Here is a 24,353-nt window from a genome sequence, read left to right on the forward strand (position 1 = left end):
AATCTCGAACCTTTATCGAAGAAGACAAACAACTGGAATGAATCCTTCCCTTTTCTGTGTGCTACGATAAACCGTGAGCACACACACACACACACCAACATATGTATCCTCATTGCAGACTTCCAATAGCATAGTGAAACGTATGTAGCTTTGTTGTTCAAAAGCCACTGATAAAATTTATAACGAGCCAGTCGTTATTTTATTTGTTTGCAAAATTTCCAGCTTTGATGGAAAGCCCCATTTTTTCTTTGTTTTTCAAACCTAATTAACGTCATCGCAAATGACCAACGTTATATTTGTTCGCATAAGCTTGTTACTATCCATGAAAATGTATAAATGATAAATCTTTTAAGCAACACACTTTAACAAGTTTTTATTGAAAATTGTGTTTGCAAGGTTACATTTTGATGGTTTTAATTAACTTTTTTAGAGGCTTCTAAAATGTCGAGGGGGCTGTGGAAAATGATCAGTGGTCTTAAATTCAGTAAACTTAATAACGCGAGCGGACAAAGAAAGGTGCTTGGCCTCCCTTATTCCAAACTTGAGTTTCCCACTAACTATTTTCATTGAAGTTTCAAGATATTCGAATAATCTGACTACATTAAACTATTTCAATCTTCAACTATTTCTATTCGTTAGAATTCATTGCACGCTTGGACCAAGGAATGGCTGAATTTGGAGATGGAACGTTTCGTTAAATAAATACGTGGGTTTTGTGATAAAAAATTTCTGTCATTCGTCAGGTTCGGTGCCAAATAGGGAACCTATCTCCCAACTAGATCCGTTCGTCCCAACAAAGATTTGGCTCGTTTTCATTGGTAAACAAAGCTCGAGCTTTATCTCCTCCCATCTTTAAATGCTTTCTACCGCAAAAACTCTTGTCAATCGCTACTAAGATTTCTCCTATGATTAATCCAATATAATAAATGAGAAACTATATAGCAATAAAAATAATAATAATATTACTATAATATTACAGAGAGAGAGAGAGAGAGAATCGAAGAGAATTTATTTGTGCAATTGTAGCAGCAGAAAGCTTTTATTCCCAGTCACGACTGAGCTTAATTTTGCTGCTAGACCACTTCGGGTTGGCATAATTACTCGAAGAAGAGCCCAGACTGAAACTTCGACTGAGATAGAGATCTTGCTAAGTTATAATTTTGAAATTACAAGGAGCAAGAATGAATTGGTTTGCTCGATTCGGTGTTCCCAGTGGAGATTTGGCTCGTTTTCGTGGGCAAACAAACTGGCGAGCGCGGTGGGGGTTGACTTTTTTATTCATAACGCGCTGGGAAAGCTCCTAGCCGACCAGCCATGCACTGCACAGCTCCAGTTATATTTCTATTGATTGCAGCTCACACGGTAGCTCGTTACATACGGCTGACTCAAAAGCCAATCAGTGTAAGTCATCTTGTTGTGGCGCCGGAAATTAAGCTTTTGGCAGGAAGCCCGGATAATCAATAGTTCTCATGAACAGTGCGCAATAAAACACACTTTTCGTTATTAGTAGCAGCTGCCGAGTAACGAGAGCAGGAGCCCTTTTAGAGAGAGAAATGGCGCAGAGGGGGAAACTTCGATCAATTCAGCCGTCAATAAAGAAATCGGAAAAACTTTCGTGCTCTTCTTCAAAAATCTACTGTTAACTTATTCGTTAATCACTAAAAAGACAAAGAGCTTCCAGGGTGGCAGAGAGAGAGAGAGAGTGAGAGGCCAAAGTTTTCAATTCAAGCAAGTTTCTAATAATTTAAAGTGCTGGATCGATCGTCAGTCGCACAAAAAACTTTTTACAAAGAAGGTATATAAATAACATTATAGTTATTAAACAAACGCATGTACGTGTAACGGAATAAATTAAACGATTCGTAAAGAGCCGAGGAAACGAAGGACGAAAATGAAATGAAGAGAAATTATAAGCGAGATGTAGAGAGAGAGAGAGAGAGAGAGAGAGAGACGGGGGAGTAATTAGAATTATTAAAAGAGAGTCGTAGGCTATGACAGTTTAAAGTCAGACGAGCGAAAGTAGAAGTAGTTGTCGATATGTCAGACGGTTTCGAGATCAGTAGAGCTCGGTAAGCGTGTACGAGGTGTTCGATAAACTCGTAAATTACAGACGCGATGGGGGATTGGATGAAAATTTCCAAAATGGAATTATTGTATTTTTATCTCTATCGTAGAAGCAGAGTACCATGGTATATTCTACCCATCAAACTCGAGCACGTCAAATTAATCCGATAATGACCATTTAAGCTGGTGATAATTCATAAATAACAATTATAAAGCAATTTTACGAAAATGATAAAAATTTTATTTCTCGTTAGTGGCCCGGATTAATTCGATGCTTTAACGCTTCAATAGCGGTTTATCGCTGGACATTCGACTATTAAGGTAAAAACAGGAGGTGTACAGTATTATTTTTTCTCATTTTTACTCCAATACGTTAACTCATTTGATTACCTTGCCATTATCCAGGCCGGTAAGAAGCTTTGCATTAAAGAAACATTAGTTCTTGATTGGTTTTTTAATGAATTAAGAAATAAGCAGAAATGGTAGAAAGGAATTTTTACCTCGGATCAACCCCTTTAACACGTTTTCCGCTGAGTGATATTAATCGGACACCCTGTATAATGGTAACTCGCACGTTCCACCCATCAGCCATTATCGGAAAGCTTCGATCATGTGAGCTTGTGAGAAGAGCCGCAGTTTATGATACGTTACGCGAACCACTGCAATTCGTTCATTTTCTCTCAGCGAAATTCACCCAGTCATCTAATATTTATTCTCAAAATCATCCTATCTCGAACTGCAAACGTACATTATCGAATAAAAGTGTTTTTTTACTAAGCGCGGAACAAGCAAAAACATTTAGCAATCAACTCATATAAACCGGCAATTCTCTCAACGACTTTATATTTATTCTGAAAATAATCCTGTTAATTAAAAAAAAGAAAAAATGGAAAGACGAATTATTCCTCGAGATTTGTAAATATTGTACAAAATTTTGTATGCATAGTGTGCTTATTTATGGAATCTGATTGAAAAGAGTAATTAGTGGTTTTTAAAGCAACAAGTGATTATAAGTGAGAGTGACGCAATGTTATTTTAGGTGTGTTACAATATTTAAGAGACAATTGGTTAATTCCAATCGATCGTTGTGTAAGTGGATAAAACCAAAGGCTTCATCGGATATTTAAAATGTAGATAATTCATTAAAAGCTGGACGTTTCCCTCGCTAATTGAGTCAAAGAAAAGAATAACGAGTTTTTCACTTATGCTGGATTTAATTAGCAAGGGAGGAGAGTGTGGGTGAGTGTGCGTGTGTGTATATGTATATATACGTGGAGGCAGGCATTAGAGCAGTAGGGGGTTGAAGAATGAGATTTTTACACGCATTTTATACGCTCACAGGTGTTATCTTTGCATTCAGTGAGGCGCTCGTTGTTTTTCTCGGGGTGGGTCGACCTCGCCAGGGGGTAAATAACATCCAGAGGGCTCGTGTAATAAATAGAAGACATAAATCGGTGTGTGCTTGGCATGTGCCATCCCTCGCTGTCACTGGTCAGCCCTCGGTAGGCTTCGCAGCTGCATAAATGTGCAGGGATGAATGACCACTACCAGCCATCCGTGCAAACCAGCCCCCTACCTATCCCTATCTACCCCCATCTACCGCTAATCCCCAAAACTGATTGACGTATCGACACGTGTCAACACTGACACACAGACTTTGTCGTCAAATTCCACAACTTTTCCATCTTCGATGTTAATAATTTTCCAGGCGAGTCCGGTGAAACTCGAAGGAAAACCTCCGCACGCAACATCCAATATTGCCAGTCACAACACGCAGTGTAATTTTACCACTGGAAACATTGATCCACCCTGGGAGAAACTAATGAATATTTTTCGAGAAGAATATCGAGTTGTAAACAAACGTCAATGCAGTTTCTTACGATAATAAAACACAGAGGGATGATATTAGTTTTGCAAAGTTGCATACTGATTTGATATACGAGATGGAGTATCGAGGCAGCGAATAAGAAACATTTAGGAATATCACGGTTGACTTGGAAGAGGTGGAAGGACTATACGATTTCGATGGGTCGAGTCGAATTTCATAATTAATGGGGGAGGACGCACGAGTGGTGGCGCGGGCGGTAGGGTGATGAGAATGAAACGGCCAGGTGAGTGAACGAAGTAGAGGGAAGGTGGGAGCTGAACGGGCTTGGAACGAGGTGTGCAGCTGCAAACAGCATTCTATCAGCAACGTTTCAGTAATTTCGAGGCGTGATTGGCATATCGACACCTTCCACCAATTCGGCGCAACTTTATTGAATCTCGAGGCAGCCGTTCCAATTGACGAAGCCCGCGAAATCAAACGAGACGCGATCGATGAGCGTGTGAATCAGAAGTACCACTGGCAATCCCTGGTACCTGTGTGTGTGTGTGTGTGAGAGTGCAAGAGTGATAGCGATCGGGAGAATTTCTCTGTGAGAGACTGGCAGACGCTCCTTTACCTTAGGCTAATGGAGTTGCGGCGCGAGAGTCGAAATTACAGGTTAGACCAAACACTGGGCAAACGTGTTTCGGTGGCGCCTTCAGGATGCTGGCCAGTCTTGTTAACATTTCGCTAACGAGGTATGGTAATCAAAGAATATTGCTCGATCGCTACTGCAATTGCTTAGAGCGACCGGAACCTTCTATATATATATATATATATATATAGTATGTACAGGTTACTTTGCCCTCGGTTCAATGTAATTCTGTATAGATGTTACAAATTACATCCTATACGTTTCTCCCAATGCCAAACTTCTTACTCCAACCTTATTAAAGCATTGTGATCACTCCTGGGAAGCAGAAGGGACTATCGACGATTAAACTCGGAGAAAAGTATCGTTATTTTATTATTGCCCTCGTTCGGAAAAAAGGCTCCGCGACCAAACTCGAAGGACTGGAGTATATTTTATTGAAATAACATTGGATGTAAGTACGGAGGAGAGCAGTTTGATGAAAGTTTCAAACGTTCTTTTCGAGTTATTTGGATTTTATGGAAGTTTTGCGAAATTTCAGATTTTAAAGGAGAAAGGAGAGGGGGGAGGGGGGGTTATGGATGTTTTTCTGGAGGAGGTTAATCGTGGGTTTTCAGGCTACTCCCGGCGTTTCCGGAAGTGTTTCTAGAGGGCGGGTTGGAGTAGGGGGTAGGGGAGAGGGGAGGGGGTAGTCAAGGCAAAGCATTCCGAACGATTAGTTATAATGGACCAGTCCGTATAACGGGCGAAAGCCAAGAGACCACGTACTCATTACGTATTCAGCTCGGATTGTGCTGCATTCGGGACTTGGACAAGTTCGCCCCCCACCGATGCTATTTGGATTAGGGGGATCGGTCGACTAACGACTTTGCCGGTGTCAATAGGCCGAAGAGCTTGCGTTTCGCAATTCGCTTCTCGATTGTCAAACTAATAATTACGTGAGCTCCTTTAACGCTTATTCACCTTTTCCTTCTATACTTTATATATATATATGTATATAGATACAGTTCTCCTCCGGTTCTCCTTGCTGAAACTTTTTCCCCTTCGACCCTATCGACTTTTCGACCCTCGCAAAAACGCCCAATTTCCAGTGGAGAGAACAAGCCAAAACACAAAGTTTGATTGTAGGTACTGCGAGGACCTAAGAAAATAATAGTACGGCGTTATACGTTTGATCGAAATGTCGGAAAAGTTTCGAGGGAAACTGATTAGAGAGCGAGCAATGCCTGGTAGTACAAAAGTCCCAATAAAATGAGAAATGTTTTGTCCAAAAATCAGACTTTTTCCAGTGGAACAACACGAGATAATGGAGCCGAGTTTAAATGCTGCCCCAATTATTGATTCGTTCCACTTACTCTGAAAATTGGAGTTTCATGGCTGATAGCATCGACTGTGCAGTTTCTATACGGAATTGATATTATCGAATATAAGGTGTATTTAATAATTACGTATCTATATCGAGATTCGATTAGTCCTTAATCGTTTGGATTGAGAAAATAGTCAACAAAAGATATATAGTTCTACGTTGCTTAATCTCTTAATGGCTCTCGCGTGATTTTATGTAACAGGCTCAGCTGTGACTGTGGCAATTAATTTACGTTGACAGGTACACGAGAGCTAATAGCCATATCGTTAATAGCACAATAGAGTGGTGAGAGTAAGGGAAGGGGGAGGGGGGGGGGGGGAGGATGGATATGAAGCAGTTGATATAAGAAAATTAAAGTGTAGTTTCACGTGACGAGATTTTGGAAAGCAGGGTGCAGGAGCAAAGTGTGTTGGTTGACTTTGGCAAGAAGTTACGAGTAAATTAACATTCTGATGTGTAGTCAAGTTCCTCCCCAGGGAATTTTAGGGTAGCTTCAGCTATGGCTATAATCTGTATGCATAATAATAAGCTGCATAATGCAAGTAAACTATAAATTACTATTAACACGGTAGTTTCTCCCATAACCACTGTCAATAGGATGCATCGTTCACATAAGAGAAATCCGAGTTGTCCTGGCACGAAGCAGGATCCAGTGATCGTGGAAGAAAATAGTCAGACGGGGGAGGCAGCTGTCGCAGTAGTACAAACACAATTTGGTCCTGGGCGAGAGAAACGTTTAACTTATAACAGCTATACAATTGGCTGAGAGGTAATTCGTTAGAATTGACAAACTAGTTGGAGGGGAGAGGAAGGGGTATACAAACTGTCGTAAGAAAAAGTCAGATCGAGTCGAAATAGCGACAAGTGAATTTATCTTAAAACTAATTCCCGTGGAATCGAGTGGGAAACAATGTAGAGTTAAAGTGGCTTAAACGTACTGGGTCTTTTCTGGGTTTGAGGTAGGAAGGTGGTGGGGGGGGGGGGGGGGGGTAAAGGAAGTTTGAAAATTGAGAGGAATTTAATATAGGAGCGATCGTGGAATAAATCGGAGGGCGATCTTGGAAGAAGTTCTATTCTGCTCGGGCATTAGGATCGAGGGAAAACTCGGTGATCAGCTAGTGTGTGCCCGAGCGATGGAGGAGGCAAGGAGCGTGCGAGAGCGTTGGCGTGGAGCGTGAGAACCGAGAATGGCAATATCGAAGTTTCTTCGCAGTTTCCCACGAGGGAAGCGCCGATCTAATCTCTCCGACTAATCTCGCAGGTGAGAGTCCGCGGCCCCTCGGGAGTAGCAAGGGGGTGACTCTCGGGCAACGATAAAGAATCGAGGGCTTTAGCAGACAACAACAGCCACCAACGCGCGGACTCTTCAAGACCGAATCAAAAAGCTGAAGAATTGAAACACAAAAGTGCTGCGAACTGCGCTTCATCTCTTTTATCGACTTTGCTAAGAAATAATTGAAGAAAAGCGACCAGGAAATAATAAAAATCTAATGGAAAAATGGACAAGGATGTGGTGCTCGAGGAATATGAAGAGGGAAGGTGAAATATTCCCGGTTGAACGATCACGGTATATACGGAAGAAAGAAAAGCTACTGAGCCAATTTTGAAGATGAATGATTTGATGGATGAATAGGAATTACGTAGAAATAAAGCGTCGCTGCTGAAGTAGATTCAAGGAAAAAGGTGAATAGAGGAATAAATTGGAGAAAAGAGTTAATGATAATATATAAAACTCTAAATATGAGAAAGATTTATGAAATTTAGCGCGGAAACACTGGAATGATTTCAAGGTTTCAAGATAAAATATGACGTAGAAGGGATGGAATGTTATAAGATTGAAGTAAACAAAAAATGAGGAGAAGAGGGAGTTAAATTGTGAAATCCATATTTTTTCTTCGAAAGAATTTTACTATATACGAGTGACGTAGGTGGTGAAAGTAAAGAAATAAATAACATAATTTAAAATATACACACGAATGAAAGCAACAATGCGTTTGTTACTAAAAACAACGTGTAACAAGGGAACAAGTTTAAACTTTGGGTTAAAGGAAAATGAAATATAGAAGCAACGATAAAAAAATTAAATTTGAAAAGGAATGGTGCAGTATGTGTATATGCAAAAGTATGTAAAGCGTATAGTTGATAAGTGAAAAGAGTGGAGGTCGCGAAGTCTTGGGAAATGGACATGGATATGAAAATGGGGTAGGTCGTGGAGTAGACCATACTATAGTATATAGTGTGTGTGTGTGTGTGTGTGTGTGTGTGAAGGAAAGTATTAGTAACGCGACCGCAGCTATATGGAGGAGTACAAAAGAAGAGAACAAGTTTGAATTTTGGGAGAAAGGAAAATGAAGTATATATAGGGGTTGATAGAAAAATGAGATTTGGAGGGGAGTGGTGCATTATGGGTAGGAGAAAGTATCGAGGGTGAATATATAGTTGATAAGAGTGGAAAGAGTAGAGAGGACATGGAGATTTGGGGAATGGACAGGAATATAGGAGAGGGGGTAGATCAGAGTAGATCATAGTAGAGAGTAGAGTGTAGTATAGCATAGAGCAAAGGAAAGCACAGTGTGGCGTATTAGTGGCGCGATCGCAGCTAGTATAGAAGCCTAAGTGAATGGCTTTACCGAGGGTTTAGCTGATCATGGTACCGCCATTGATCCAGATCGAAATTGGCTCGGCTCTGTCATGAAACGTGCCCGGAGGATCATTAATATCCTCCTACGCTAAGAGAGTCCTGTGTGTTAGATTGGTCGGTATAAACAATGAGAGGGACCAATCCGCTTCAGTCCAGTCTCCATCAACAAATCGATATTACGATTAGTCTATTAATTAGCCATTCTTAATCATTACCTCCACTACGTAACTTACACTCTAATTCATCATCACTGGCCCAACGACGTATTTCCCTGCACCTATTGATTTTCCTTTTAAGAATAATTTGGTAAATGTAAGATAAATGAGAGCATATTTAATTATTCTCTTTTCGAATGAAAGAAAAAAAAGAACAGTAAAGACTTTATAATTAGTTGTAGTATATTTTGAGTGTACAGAGTGTGCATTTAACTGTGATTAATTAAGAAATTGTACGAAGGAAAGAGGATTTGGTGAATTTGATTATTTGCGATAAATTTCTTCAATTCGAATCAAATTTGGCAGCTTTGATCAAAACTATTTAATTTATGGTAAGAGATAAAATTTTTTATAGAAGTCTTCACCTTGGAATCACTTAAAGGATTTCGAGATGACAGGAATTAAATGCACACCTTGTACAAGTCCTGACGTCTGTGCCAGGCTTATAATTTGATTGTTCCCGTAAGGTAGTTATCAGTTGATCTTCTGAACTGAAGAATTACAACTTTCGGTGACTTAAGGGTTTAGGCGGAAAAGACTCGAGGGATAAAAATCCCCGTGGCATCTAGTGGAAGAAAGAGGACGTTAACTTATCCAGTTCTAGCTGTTCGCTAATTGAAAAAGTATTAAAAAAGTCTAGCGATTCGTAGATTAAAAAAATGTCATTACGAGGGTAAAGGACTCGAGTCTTGGAGGGAGAAAAAGTGAAAGGGAAAGGAAGAAAGCATAAACGAGGGGGGGGGGGGGGGGGGGAGTCAAGCCACAAGGTGGAAAATCGTCGACTGGTGGAAATAGAGTACAATATTTTCCAGGCTGATCTGAAGTGTCCCCCGATTGGCTGTATTCTGTCAACTCGAAGATACCAGTATCTTTCCATCCGATAAGAGTCAGTGGCTCACTTGTTGACCCGTTTCACCGATTACAGCCTATCCAGATACTAGATACGAGATGAGCCTGGATAGACGATGAGAGGGAAAGATAAAAAACCACTGACACTAAAAGGTAGGGATAAGAAAACTGTTTACTGTAGTTTTCAATATAAAAACGATTTTCCACTGGCTAATTTTATATGTTTAGTATAAATCGATTCTACGGTAAGTTATTCTTTCTCTATATTTGTAATATTTTCATAATTAATTGCAGCAGGCACAGTAGAGCTTATACAGAACTAACAAAATTATCGCCAAATCGCAGTTAAACGATAATTATTCTGGTTTACTTTATTTAACGTTCGCTGCATTTAAAATATACACGTAACACCTGAGCTGCATCATATTGTATATAGTACAATGCAGAGAACGTTTAGCGAGAGAAATATTTTTCACGAGAATAAACAGCACGTCTGTTAGTTTCACAGATAAAGCTTAAAGTGTTAGTTTAGTTTTCAGCGTCGATACGTAATTACTCACGTTAATTAACAGTTCAGCTAAGCCAGTGCAAAACGAGAGAATCGTATGTGCCAATTGCTGTTGCACTCACGCACCATCCGAAGTGGAGGTGTATAAAAGAATGGTTTGGAAAAAAGGACATATTGGGGAGTGTAAGACAAGAGTATATATATATGGTATAAAAATAATTAAAAGTGGCAAAGAGAGATTGGCCCACACGAATGTTGAATGTTCAATGATGGAACGTTCGTGGTCAAAGTATATCATCTCTCTTTCCCAGTCCAGATGATTCTCTTTGAGTCCAATTAACCGCATTTGGACTCTAGTTGCAGTGGACGAGGCTGAGAAACTTGTTTGGGATTTAAGGGTAGAGCACTCACTCAAAGTTTGCCAGATTGAAACACAGCAAGTCTCACCTCCCTCTCTCTCTCGCTCTCTCTCTCTCTCTCTCTCTCTCTCTATACTCCTATTTTCCCCATCGATAAATAAATCTCCTTGGAAAAAATCCTCTTAAATAAAAATTACAACTTACCTTGGAATTAACATAACAGCCACGTTGGACTCACGTGAATTTTTTTCTAGAGGAAGAAAAAATGAGAGAAATAAAATAAAAATAAGCTAATTATCGAATGGAGCATTATCGAAAATTGATAGTTTATTTGCGATTTATTATTATGGTCAAGAGAGCTTGGGGAGAAATTCAACTAATAGTGGAGCAATCGGGATAACAGCATTTCGACTGAAAGGAAGCAGAGTGAAACGATAGCGCGTGTGCTCCTTCCGATATTTATCTTTGCGGGAAAAGTCGTAAATCGTTAGTGCAAAGGACACAGAGGAAAAGGGGAGAGAAAGGAAAAATAAGAGAGAGAGAGAGAGAGAGAATGATGAGAATTCAGGTGGCACGAAACAATTGGAGGAAAACGTGGAGATGCCTTTAGTAGCTATTTGGACGATTGTGCAATAATTCACCTTATCAATGCTCCACGCTATATATATATATATATATATATATATATATTTGTTTTACGAATTGATATTAGTCGAGAGATTTGCGCAATTTCCTATACTATTCCAGAAAATGGGAGAAATCGTAGAAAAAGTCACCTGTGCTCCGACGAGACCAGCACGTAATCTAGGAATATCCGTGTGGCTCCAGACCGACCTAGCCCAAGGGTCGACTCTGCCGAGGTCACTGCTCAGGTTGACCTCGCCCAGTTGATTGTGTACGAACTTTCTGACGTTCCAAGGCAAATCGTTGTGCCTGTTAAAAAATTCCTACATTAATATACAAAATTTACAAAGCAGCAAAATAAATGAAATACAATTTTGGTGGATGAAAGAGATTAAAGGAAATATTTATTTTTACTACAATACGTTTGATTAGGAATAGGTAGAAATTGCGTCAAGTGGCTCTGAATCAAAGCAAGCGTTCCCATTCGTCATGCCATTATTGAAAATGAATGGGCGACAGGAATCGATATCACGTCCCACTCGGTTTAATTCAAATGGTGGGGTGAAAACAAAGGGAAAATAGTGTCGAGATTTTTTGATTTTTTAGAAATATCGTAGTTTGTGAGATAAATGAAGGTGGGGAGGGAGTAAGTAAATGGAGAATAAAATGAAGGAAGTTATAAGGGAGAGAGAGAGAGAGAGAGAGAGACGGAAGAGAGAAAAAGAGTGTAATTACTGACCCGTCGATCAGAGGCACTTCAGTGAGGATCCTCCTGATCACGTCCAGCCTCTGCTGGTGCGTGGCAGGGGCGGATTGTAGTAGCAGTGGGAGGCACAGTCCTCCGAGTAAAAGTGCGGCCAGCAGAAGAAGAATCGGCGCTAAAACTCGGCACCTTTTTCGTGGACTCTCGTCCCTTCTGTCTTTGCTGCTGCTGCCGCTGCTTGGCGAATCCTCGCAAGGCGGCGGAAGTCGCACGGTACCGTTGCACGGTGCTACGTCTGGCAGTTCTGTTAGGCACGTCGTCTGAAACACCAAAAGCATGCCTCTGGTTAATTATTGATACTATATCTCTTTCATCACGTTAATTATTAATTACCACAACGGATGCTTTTATTAATATATTTAGTTGATACTGAATAAGCTATGAATATAGTATATGGTTCAACATTGGATTTGTTGAATCTCGTGTGTGTCAAGTTGATTCAATGGTAAACTCATTTATTTATCCTGAAAATTATCCTTGAAAAGTGACTCGAATTTGAAGCGTTCTTGCAATTACTGAGAAACTATCAAAGATTTGTTAATTTTTATAATCACGAGGGAATGATAATTTCTGTTATAAATAAAGGGACAAAAATTGCAATTATACAGATGATTAAATTCTTGGTTAATTTTCAGTCTAAATTAACTTTGTCAGTGTAGAATAATATAGTTTCGTCTATTTTAATTTTGTCGTTTAATCCCAGAAGCGGAGCACGGTGGGTATTTGTTGAAATAATAGAACGAATCATTGCACTGCGAGGGGTCTGCTTTCCACATTCGGTTAACGTTTTTCGGAATATTTTTTAAAATTGCCATGTATCCATTTCTCGTGCAAAGATTCGTGTGAAAATATAGCGAAGAATGCGGGAGTATCTGAAAATTGATACGTTTAGTAAAGTTGTGCAGTTACGAGGTAATTAATCAGTCAATTATCCTTCTATTAGGAGCGGAAGCAAATGCAAAAATTGCCTACACTTTGGCTTGATAAATAGGGGCGTATCAAAAGCAAAGATTACATTATGATTAATCAATTTGCCTGAGCCATTTATTAAAACGTCGTTTATTCGCTTTATCATAACCTTGGCTTAATTTCGATAAAATCATTAGGCATATTCCTATTAGTTATCATTTAATACCCATCGATCAATCAAAGCCGCCTCGTATCGATCGGTCGCACGATAGTTTATTTAACAATACAAATAAACAAGATTATCTAATATAGATGCTTTAATTAATTTCCCATCGCCTCTCCCAGTTTGCGTGAAAATCCTCGAAGCTGAAATAAATCGAGTCAAAAAAATAAGAGAGTCAATGTGAGTCCCCTGTGTTCTCAACACCCTAGAACAAAGCGACCATTCCATAATTCCCACAAATTTTCCCTAAAAAACATAGTAACCCGAAGCACCAATTAAAAACCGTGTAAATTTCAGTAGACATAGATTGAAATTTCGTCTCGCCGAGTGCTATGCTCCAAGAGACGACAATTAGCAGGAGCAAATAAATTCAAGTGGAGGTTAAACGTCCAGTGGAGATGGAGAGAAGGGGGAGGGGGGGGGGGGGGTGAATGGAGGACGTGAAAAGAAAGGGTGGCAATAAGAAGGGAGGGGAATTTCATCAAATTTAAGAGAAGCTTTTAAGAAGAGCAATTACCGAGGGCAAGTGGATACACTAGGAGCAAAGTGAAATATCATTGGTGCAGCGATGTCCAGTTGAGTGGTGAAAAAGCGTTTAGAGCGAAGCGGAAGAGCTGGAAAGAATTTAGTTGTTTAGGGTTGTGGAGGATCGTTACATTTGCCCCGCACGCGCTTCACCTTGGCAAGCCAGCTCTCTATTCGACGGTCGCGCAAACTTAGCCTCGGCTTTCGTCCATTCTCGAGCACCGCCGGAGCGTGTTTGGTTGCTCGTGGTGCAACTATCGTAAAGTGCAATGACGCTGCGCGCACGGAGCTCTCACGCGTGTCGCCAGTGCGAAACTTTTATCGCGCTGACATACGACTGTGGACTGTTCCTCGACTCACCAACACATTGCAACACGCCACAGCGAGTTTCCGGTATTTATGGAGCACAATAATGCGCTAGAACGGACACGGTACCGTCGTATATATAGTGGAACTTTCGCACAAGTGCCGTACCGGGACGAAACCTTAACGGAGAGGCCAGGTCAGTGAGAATCCTCTTCAACTGCCTTTAACCCAACCCCACACGACGCGCTTTTCCCCCTATCAACATCCTTTCTTCGCCCTTTCCACTTTCTCCCTTAATCCGGACAACATCTTCACGACTGGCTTTCCGTAGATTTGATAAATTATCATATAGCGACTCTCGGAGGATCTTCAGCAAGATCCTCTCGTACTGGTTTATTTGATTTTAATGTCAAATTGTATATCACGTGTGTATCGTGAGATAAAGCTCTTACCAAAGATTTTTTGTCGCATGTAAGAGTGCGAATATAGAAATTCTTCAATGAAAGTACGATGAGCTTGTTCATGCACCATCTTTGTTTTTCCACGTCGATGAGTTGGTTGGTATAATTAAAGCTCTTCTCTATAAATAATAATATTGATCTGTCGTTGATTGTTCGATTATTATTAAATGTGTGTATAATGCATCGTCCATTAAGCGAAAGGAGTGTAATAGTAAAAATGTACACACGGGCAGAAATCCTATTACTAGCATTTTCATCCATTGCCAATGACAACGATGGTATCGATCCGAGCGATTATAACTGATTTGTAATTCGGTTTATGGAGGAGAGAAAATACACAGCATGGACAATGTGAAATTGTGCCGACATAAATTTCCCTTTGCTTATAAAGGCACACACACATGGGCCTGGCGGTGCGTTAGATGCAAAATAAAAATGTTGACTTCCTACGGTTTAGCCTGCGGGTCATCAAGGCTGACATTATAACGAGTCAATGGATTATTATAGCTGCTGAGAAAATCATCGAGTGTGAGGTAATTCAATTGAATAATCGACATCCGTTCAAAGTCAGTGAAACTTCATGCAATAAGGTGCAGAGTTAAAAATAAAAACCTGCACGAGGCCCTTATACGTTCTCGAGTTGAATCTTAGATGCGAGAAGACTTTGAATTAATTGAGTCAACTTTGGAAGGTAGGAAAGCACGTTCGGAATCCATTTATGGATACAGCACACGTATTCGTGTATTAAAATACTCTTCTATTATTTCTGGTAGCAACGATGCACTATATAGTTAATCATCCAAATCATCCCAATTATTTTGCAATTATCGATGTCCCAGTAACAGAACTCTCGGATATTCGACGTATTGATTTACGAGCCGAGGCAGAAGTGGCGTGGATGTCGAAATTTTAATCGAACGGCGCCATAAAATTGGCTTAAACGATGGCGAGAGCCAATCGTTGGTATCATGGCAATTATTTTGCAATTACCGACGTCTTAGTCATGAATCTCTGATATTCGAGATATTGATTTATGGGCAGAGGCAAAAGTGGCATAGACGTCGGGATTTTTATTGAAGGGTGCAATAAAAATTCTGCATTGCGGGGGTGGTTAAGGGGGAGGCGGATGGCTGCTGGGGAGAGGGGGACGAAGAAAGAAATATTCCTATTGGATCGTTATTTTCACTGAAAGGAACTGCACTTTTACTCGACGTTACATCGAGGAAAAAATTAGTTGATTCAACCGAATATATACTCAGGCTGGCAAAATTCATATTTGTGCGAAATAAAAATTTGCAAATAAATATTACGAGAGAAACATTGCATCGAAGCAACTATTAAATGTCTTCGAATTCATAGACAAAATAATTTATTCGAATTATCACGTCTATTTGATTGCTGAATAATCAAAGCAACAAATTAAATTTAGTAAGATTTCGGAATCAGCAGAATATATGAATGATTTGATTCAATTTAAATTGTATCAATAAAATGCTTCGATGATTTGGTTGAACAATTAATGCTATCAATGATATTTTAATGATAAAGTATAGTTTAATGAGCTAAATATTGATCGAATCAAAGTTTAATACACGTATTTACTCGATTGAAATAATTTTTTCTCCTTCTAAAAGTACATGAAGTCGCGTTGAATGTCGGGATGACGCTTATAACTCACGCAGGTCGTAATTTTCGAGAAGGAAGGAGAAATATCGGGGGATTCGGCTGGATTTTGGCAGATCGTCTATTGGATCACCATGGAAGACCTTCGAGAGAGCATAATAATCCAGTGGAACCATCTGCACGCTGATAATAATTCATTCCTCCTCGCTGATCCCATACCTTCCAAAACGTTCCCTCTCTGATCCAATTATTCAGCTTAATTTCAGGGGGATCTCGAAAATATTTAACCTCTTCTACAATTTCAGTCCCATGACAGTGATTTTTTCGTCCAATGAAACTCCGACCTTTTTGAAATACATATATATTCCCAATGAGAGCACAGTGTTCCTGATTCGAACTGTCAGACCCTTTACGATCATCGAAATCCCCCCCCCCCCCTCCTCCTCCTCCTAAACTTTCACAGGCGAATCAAAGTCCAAACTTTCCATCTGTATTAGTCAGCAACAAACTCGACTCTTGATCTCCTCAACGATCCGAATTTCTAAGCTCACAGATTTTCCGCAAAGAGACTCTTCGCAATTTCTTAAAACTGCAGACTAAGAGCAAGTTTGATCTCACGACGGATGCCATTCTTATATACTGTCGTGTGTTCTACAATCTAGTAAAAATAGGAAACACTATTTACTGTAAGACTATCTGACGTTTCATATTTTTTATCTTATCAGATGTACCGTATATATTGAAAAATAATTTAACAGAGCTTGTTAACAAAAACTGCAATATTAATGTCAAGGGATACATTCGATATAAATTCAACAGTTTTTTTTCTCTCTCTTTTATAAATTATATTAAACACGATACTTGTAATATAGAGATCGACGAGTAAATTTTAATAAAACTGTTGCAATCGAGGCATGTTAAAAGTGTGGTCACTCTCGTGTAGCATTTCTATAGGAAACCGAATTAATTTTTATCTCCCATTTTCCTTACGCTTAAATTTCTTTGCGCAATTGAATTTAATAAGAATTTAAAAATCTCATGGTTTTTTCAATGTTCAGTTACAGCGGTAAATGGCCTGCACCTAAGTGACCCACTAACACGGCTTAAAAACTTGAAGCTTCGCTTCTGATTCTCCGCGTTGTTACAACTACGTTAAAGAGTTATATAATTGAACTAATTAAAAAAGCCAGCTGAAACACGCGAAATTGTTCGCTTGTGACGCTTGTTTTAATTGTTTTAATATGTGTATAGTACTAATTAATACAGTTCACTTTCGAAACAATTTTCTATAAGATAATCATTTCAGTAAGTGATACAACTAAATAATTTGTCAGACAATTTTCTCAAACATTCATTATCAATAATTATATCAGTTTTCTGGCAAGAAACTAGCCTTAAATCACCTAATTCTTTTATCCCACAGTCTTATAGATAACTCTCCACGTGTATTTTACACCTATACGTAACAAGCTCGGTTTTGTTTAACAAAATTCTAACGAAGAAATTCAGAAATCATAAATGGTTATAGTAGAACGCGTTGTCGGACCATCGACAATTTCCTGGCAGCAGGTTCATTAATTAAAAATTCTTTCCAATTTGTTCCGGAAGGCACTCACCTTGGAAATTCATGAAAAAATCCCATGGTATTCAACGCAAAAGAACGTTGGCACTTTCCAACTTTATCAGAAACTTCTCACTATACAATAAATTACCCAAACTATATAGTCAGCTAATAAAATTACCTCTAACAAATGAGTCTGAAATTGATAAAGATCAGTAGCCAATAAATTAGCTTGTTTCAATTATATACCTTGATAATTTCCAAAGATTGTATAAACGTATTCGAGCATAAGTTGGGTTTCTATCTAAAATATACTGCACCAAGAGTTTTTAATCCTACTTTTCTCTAGTAAGGAAAAAATGAGGAACGAGTAAAATTTATGTTTCAGAAGATGAACATTTGTTGGAAAGACGAATATAAATTTATAAAGTTGACAAGTTCTCAATGAATTTTTGAAAGGGCAAAGGAAAATATGAAGTTTAATATATATATATATATATACATACAATGAAAAAGAGGAGGAAAGGGAAGTAGAATAAGAAAGGCAGGAATAGTAAAAAGAAGAAAAAAGGGGAAAAAGTAGAAGAAGAAAGCAGAAGATCCTTAATTCAGAACATTCAGGACTAAACGAGGGACTTTCAACGTTCCTCTCTTGGCTCTTGCTACTAGTTTCTTAACTGGTTCTTCTGCTTTCTTGGCTCTTAACCATCGTCTTTTTTGTCCGTGGAAGTTCGCGATCGCAGAGTTGCGGTACCTACAGGTAACTAGACAAAGACTTACGGTCCCTTTTAGAACAAATCTCTAGCTCTTTGCGGCTTTTCGTATGTTCCTCGCTTTCTTTTTTCACCTCGCAACCACGCAAACTTTCCCTCAATTTCAAGTATGAATCCATAGGAAAAGCTGGCGGATCACCGACTCTCGCTATTTACACTATTGCCTATTCTCTCGATTCTACGCATATATATACACACACACAAGAAGTGTCTCCCTTAAAAACCATATATATATATATACGTTAGATATAACGTTGCTAGGGTAAATTTCGCCAAGATTCCTATTTGAATATGCAAACGAACGCTTTGTTTCCACGCTCTCTAGTCTCATTAAATATTTATACTATTTACATTAAATTAAACGAATGGCGTATAATTCATCGTACCTGATGATTACGATCCTCCGGCAATCGTTTCTAATTAGTCACAAGTTGCTGCAAATTAATGCTATCATCGGTAGTTGAGTATAAAGAGTGTATGAATTAAGCCACGAGCTTGTTGCTTTGCGTTTATCGGAGAGGGTAGAGGGTGGTGGGAGTGTCTGAAGCACTCGTGTACGTGTGTGTTTAGCACTGTGTAGTGTAAGTGGATGGCAACAAGGCGATACAAGAAAGGGGTTGAAAAGGGTAAGCGGGTAGGTTAAAGGAAGTCAAGGGGAAGAGGGAGGAGGGGGGGGGGGTATATTGGAGAAGGGTGGAATTTTGCAGATAGGTTAATGGAACGAAGGGACCAGTAAGCGTGCTAAATCTGGCAAAGGCTTTCTACTTTGATCCAGCCTCGACAAGTGCTTCCGTCTTCAGTCGGCTAAATATCAACTCCCTTAAGGTGCATTCACCTTCGCATTTATAGTCTGTGTTCATTTCGAGTGACTCGTCGTCGGTCTGCTGCTACCTTTAAAGCTTTATCCCAACTGCGCAGCAAAATTATTTATCTATTAGACGATACTGGCTACCTCATGTATATATATACACGTGTATACCCTTAAAACTCGCAGCTTCTCAAAGATTCACAAAGTTGAGCGATGCTCACCGAAAACTGATCTCTAAACTTTTCAATTACCGACAAAAACTAATCAAAGCTCTCTTTTCGAGAGCAGCTCTTTGTTAGCTACCACAGTATTAGTGTTAAAAGTTTCTATTGGTATTTGACTCTCCATCTATCTCTCGCTGGCTTCTTTTCGATAAAATCTAATCGTGTGCGTATACTTTATAATTGCTACGTGTTCTCTGTGCGTTATAAACGTGTATAAGAAGAATTAATGGCAGTGGTGTAAGGATTGCATAAAGGAAAAATATGGAAAGTAGAGGTCGAAGGGGGAATAAACGTTGTGGAGATTGATACAAATAAAGAATATTTATCTCAAATAACACTCTCCTTTCGTTTCAATTAGATTTTCCACTCTATCAAAGAGATTCTCCCTGCAGCTGGTTATATTTAAATCAATTGATTATAATTACAGTTTGCTCTCTGGCTGGGAAGCCAAGGTGAAATAACAAAATGCATTTGGTTTGCATCGTATCTATTATTCAGACGAACTATCCGAGCCACGAAACTTTAGTCGTATCGTTGGAAAGCGGAATTCGGCAGCAAGGCAGGTACTCCGCCGGTTTGTTTCGCGTTACAGATAATTGCAAAAGCGCGCGCCACGATAATTCCACTAGTCGCGAAAAACATGCACTTCCGTTAATGCCGCTGGCTAAATAATCATTTCCTCCATCGAATTAATTTAACGAATCAATTATACCATAAATCATGTACGAGCAATCGCGTAACAAAACGAAATATTAACCAACGAAATTTCTCCAAAGCGCGTGGAGAGAGAAAAATGCACAATTGCACGTATACCCTCTCTCTCTCTCTCTCTCTCTCTCTTTCTCTCTTGACTGGCGAACAATGTACAAAGTTATTTTCGTCGAAAGAAAACAAAATAAGCGGCGATTAAATATTCTCAACTGGCGATGAAACTAATGAGAAACGAAACGTTTCGATGTGTGTTGCCATGGATGGATCAATTTGAACGAGCTGGAGGGTAATTTGAAATTACAGTGGAATGAAAACATATTTCCCGCAGTGACAAGGTAGCGGTAGAAGGACTGGATGGTACCTTTAATCGAGAAAAATTCCCGATAAAAAAGGCATTTAATTTAATTAAAATTCCGCGCCGTGCATGGTCTAGATATGAAAATTACACGAGATCTCGAAGGTGGGGGGGAGTAAGGGGTACGGAAGTGGCTCCCTCGGAGTTTAGCTCCGGTAATGGCGTTGGCACTCCGAACAGGCGCGTTGCACATGAAGGAAGGGTGAAAAGAGAGAGGGTTGGGAAGAATTCGAGAGAGAGAGAGAGAGAGAGAGGGCTATAATAGTTCAACGACAATAATTCATGCACCATGCCCATTTGTCCAGCTTAAGCTGCGCCGAACCATCCAGGAGCATCTCTCTCGCGTTCTTGCAGCTTATGTATTACTGTAGCTATATCCCTCCCTTGCTGTCCCATCCCCCTCGCTACTACCCCTCCTCGATGAACATGCACTCAAACAGTCGCACGTGTCCCAATCTTACACAGCCATTTCTCATTGTATTCGTCTCGTTACGTGCTTACTTACAGGAGCGTTACTCGGATTCTATACTGCACTCTCGCCAACCCTTAAACATTTCTATTATATATATATATATAATTACATTATGCAAATCCTCATAAACGAGCACACAGCAACGCACCCAAAGATTCTCGTTACGCGTTCATTTACACGCGTCGTAAACCGATTTGGCAATGTGTTTACGCGAAACTAATTTGTAGGAATATTTGTGCGGGTAACGCACGCACGCATTACACACACGCATAACTGTGCAAGGTACGTTCTTAGACCAGCAGTGGAGCAGTGGCGAACAGGTTGGACCTGTGCTTGTGTGTACGCGTTGCAAATACACGTGTGGAAGCGTTAAATGTGTACATACGTAATCGACACAATGCAGGTGCTAATCAGTATGTACAATTGCGGCACGCAGACGTTTGCTCGTGTGCGATTGGATAATGCGAATAAGCCACGCACACACACACACAGATATATAAGTGTATATAGACTCGGAGGAATTTAGACGCGGAAGGACACGCACGCGTGAAAAGGGACGAGAATCGAGAGAAAAGCAAATCCACTCGGCATTGTCAAGTTTTCGTATAAATTTCTCGTCGACGCGAATTCAAAGGGAGAGATTACAAAGGGGATGTGGAGAGGGGGAGGGGCGTGCCAAGGGGAAATGGGCTAAAAGCAGCCCTACTCCGTCTTTATCCCCCTCCCCCCTCCACCTCCTCGATCTCTTAATTCCAGCGCGATTAACGACGAGAAATTAGCCCTGCTTGTTCCCACCCTCAATCCCCCCCCCAGCCGGAAGGGGCAAGACAGGGACGCGCGCGTGTGTGTGTGTGTGTGCACGCGTCCCTTTGGCGCGCTCCACTCATTTGCCTCTACACTTCCATACCAACCCCTTTCATCCCTCTCAAGCTCAACCGCGAGCTTCACTGTTTTACAATGTCGCGAGTTCTCGGTTTACTCTTTTTTTTACCCCTAAAATTGAATTTCTCCTTTGTTGCTCCCCCACGTCCACTGGCTCGTCCATGCACGATACGTGCGTGCGTCTACGAGAGAATATCTAATGTTAATTTTCAGTCCGGAATACGAAGCTCTTATTGCGTAAAATTTTATTTGCTTGATATTATTTTCTTTCCGAGATTAGAAGGGTGTGGAATATTTAATTTTGTTTTTTTATTTGCGGCAAACCACGCTCGTGAGCAGGTATACGGAGAACACTGAAATTAGCGCAGGAAAATAAAGAATAGAGTTAGCTCTCGATAATACATATCGAGTAATTTATTGTTTTTCAAGCCAGATTTTTTTTCTCGATAAAATCTCGTGTTTTAATGGATAAAGTTGAAAGAATGTTAATAGCGATTGTTTTTTTTTTATAAATACTGACTTAGTACCTTGAAACGTACTGTTTCACGGTTTTGGAGTTGAGAATAAATTTTAGAGGAAGGAATTATCTGTAAAAGTTATCAGCACATTTGCAGAAACCAATATTAGCTTTGGCGAATTCTCTTTCTACTTGGTATATGTGTGTGGCCCAGTTTTTTTCGCCTTCGTCGCTGTGAACACTCCGAAGCGATTTTACGATTTGCCAGTCGTTCACCCAATTCAACGATATTTACTCATCAACTGATTGAAGAAAATAAGAAGAACGTATCAACGAAAACGTGACCTAAAACTCTTGCAAATTTACAGAGCTGGTCTTTGCTTCAACGCTGTTTCTCTGTGTGAGTCATGCAGACGGAACGAGGGGAATGACGATGATAATTTATGCCATCCCGAGAGAGAAACTGAAAATTAATTATATAATCGAGTCATGCTCTTGCACTAATTCGTGAGAGAGAGAGAGAGAGAGAGAGAGAGAGGCGAAGAAGCAGGGTCAAAAAACTTGACCCGTAACATCCGTGAACTGTGGAAGCCATGTGTATTTCCGGTTTAATTATTTTTAGCTGAAAGTGGAAACTTACCGTGTATGGTCAGCCATATGTCAAGAGACTAATTGCGAGAGGGATGTTTAGTCATTTTCAAGGGGAAAAGGTCAAAGTATTTTCAGCCTGCCCTTCCTCTTGCGATAAATTGCAAATTCAACATTAGCTTGGCCTTTATTTCGCCCATACGCTGTTTATTTTTTCCTTCGGATAATTAATTTCAGCAACGCTTCGAAAACTATGGCTTCGGATGATTTCATATATCGCAGAGATAAACTTCGCTATCGTGTGTTTTCAAGATAGGCAGATTCCAATGTATCATCCAGTGTGTCAGGATTCAGGATGAAGCAAGTGGATAAAATTTACTCGTGGATAATGGAAAATGCGATGTTATACGTACTATATATATAAAATGCAAACGAGACTGAGGTTAATTCACAGGATTCTAATGCCTGGCGTCATTAGCCACGTTTCGGGCGAATGAATATTGCTATACTGTTAAATTATTGCAAGTGGAATGAAAAGTAAAATTAACGTTACTTCCCCTTTAATGCCATTGACTCCATCTGTATATAGCAAATAATTATATCGATTCATCGCAAAGTTTCAATGCCCACTTCCTGCTAAAGCAAAGTATCGATGATATACTCTATTTGGACGATACCAGTACAGTTGCATCAATCTCTGTTGAAAACTAAATCAAATAAGCAAATAATATTGTTATATTCCAGGCTTCCGAAGGTTTCCTGCTATCACAGATGAATTGCTAGCAGTGAAAAAGGAAATGACTTTAAGTTGAAGGGATTAGACGATTTATTCTCTCAAAGCTGCCAATGGTTTTACATTGACCAATGGATCAAGAGTGTTTTTGTGCTTGCGTCTCTATCATCGAATAAAATTTCTCTACGATATCATGAAAATACACAAGATACAAACGAACATGGTTATTTAGCTTAATTCGTTATTGAAATTTTCAGTCTGTTTATCAGAAAAGTCCCGCTTAATTACTTTTGGCTTTTCGATCGTTTCGAGTAATTGGCATTGGACCAGATAAGGGAAGGAAGAGTATCGCAGAGGAGACGCTGTGAAAGCTGCGAAATAGAAACAGAAGTGAGTCGAGGTAAAAACTACTCGGGTAGGGAAGAGACCTTTTATTGGAATTAAATAATTTAAGTCTGTCTCTCTGATTCCTCGAGCTTTAAGGACTCGGAGAATCTTGTTCAGCATCTAAATTGAAACTTCCAATCAATATTGTCTGGGATATTGTCTGCAACACTCGAAAGAGAAACTATTAAAATTTTGTTGGAAATAGTCAAGTGGCTTCGCGGGCAACTTGCTATCTTTGATTTTACAGCCTCTAAAATACCTCTCCCTCCCCTTTCAATGGATCCCCAACCAAAGAGAATAATTATTCTAGAATATACAACAATAAAACTAATCAAACCACGAAAACTATCGATTAAAATCCAATCCACCCGTCACTCTACGCTAATTAAAATCAAACCTCGCCAAATTTGATCCTTGGAAAGATCCTGGATGAGTTCTATTACACATAAAAGTAGCGAGGGACTTAAATATACCGGGGGATATAAATTTCAGTGATTAAAGCAGAAA

At 39.7% G+C, this 24,353-nt stretch overlaps 1 protein-coding gene across 1 annotated transcript in view; it reads right to left on the reverse strand.

The window, feature by feature from the left end:
• LOC136783214 (dipeptidase 1-like) overlaps positions 1-24,353 on the reverse strand; it is a 122,464-nt gene that overhangs the window by 54,548 nt on the left and 43,563 nt on the right. The window contains exons 4-5 of the mRNA XM_066743164.1: positions 11,825-12,108; positions 11,238-11,394 (exon numbers count right to left, since the gene is read on the reverse strand). Of these exons, the coding sequence (XP_066599261.1) occupies positions 11,238-11,394; positions 11,825-12,108 (441 nt within the window). The remainder of the gene's footprint in view (positions 1-11,237; positions 11,395-11,824; positions 12,109-24,353) is intronic.

Source organism: Prorops nasuta, unplaced genomic scaffold (genome assembly GCF_024137725.1).
Source record: "Prorops nasuta isolate Cenicafe-Biocafe unplaced genomic scaffold, Cenicafe_Pnas_1.2 PNAS00032, whole genome shotgun sequence".
NCBI lineage: Eukaryota > Metazoa > Arthropoda > Insecta > Hymenoptera > Bethylidae > Prorops > Prorops nasuta.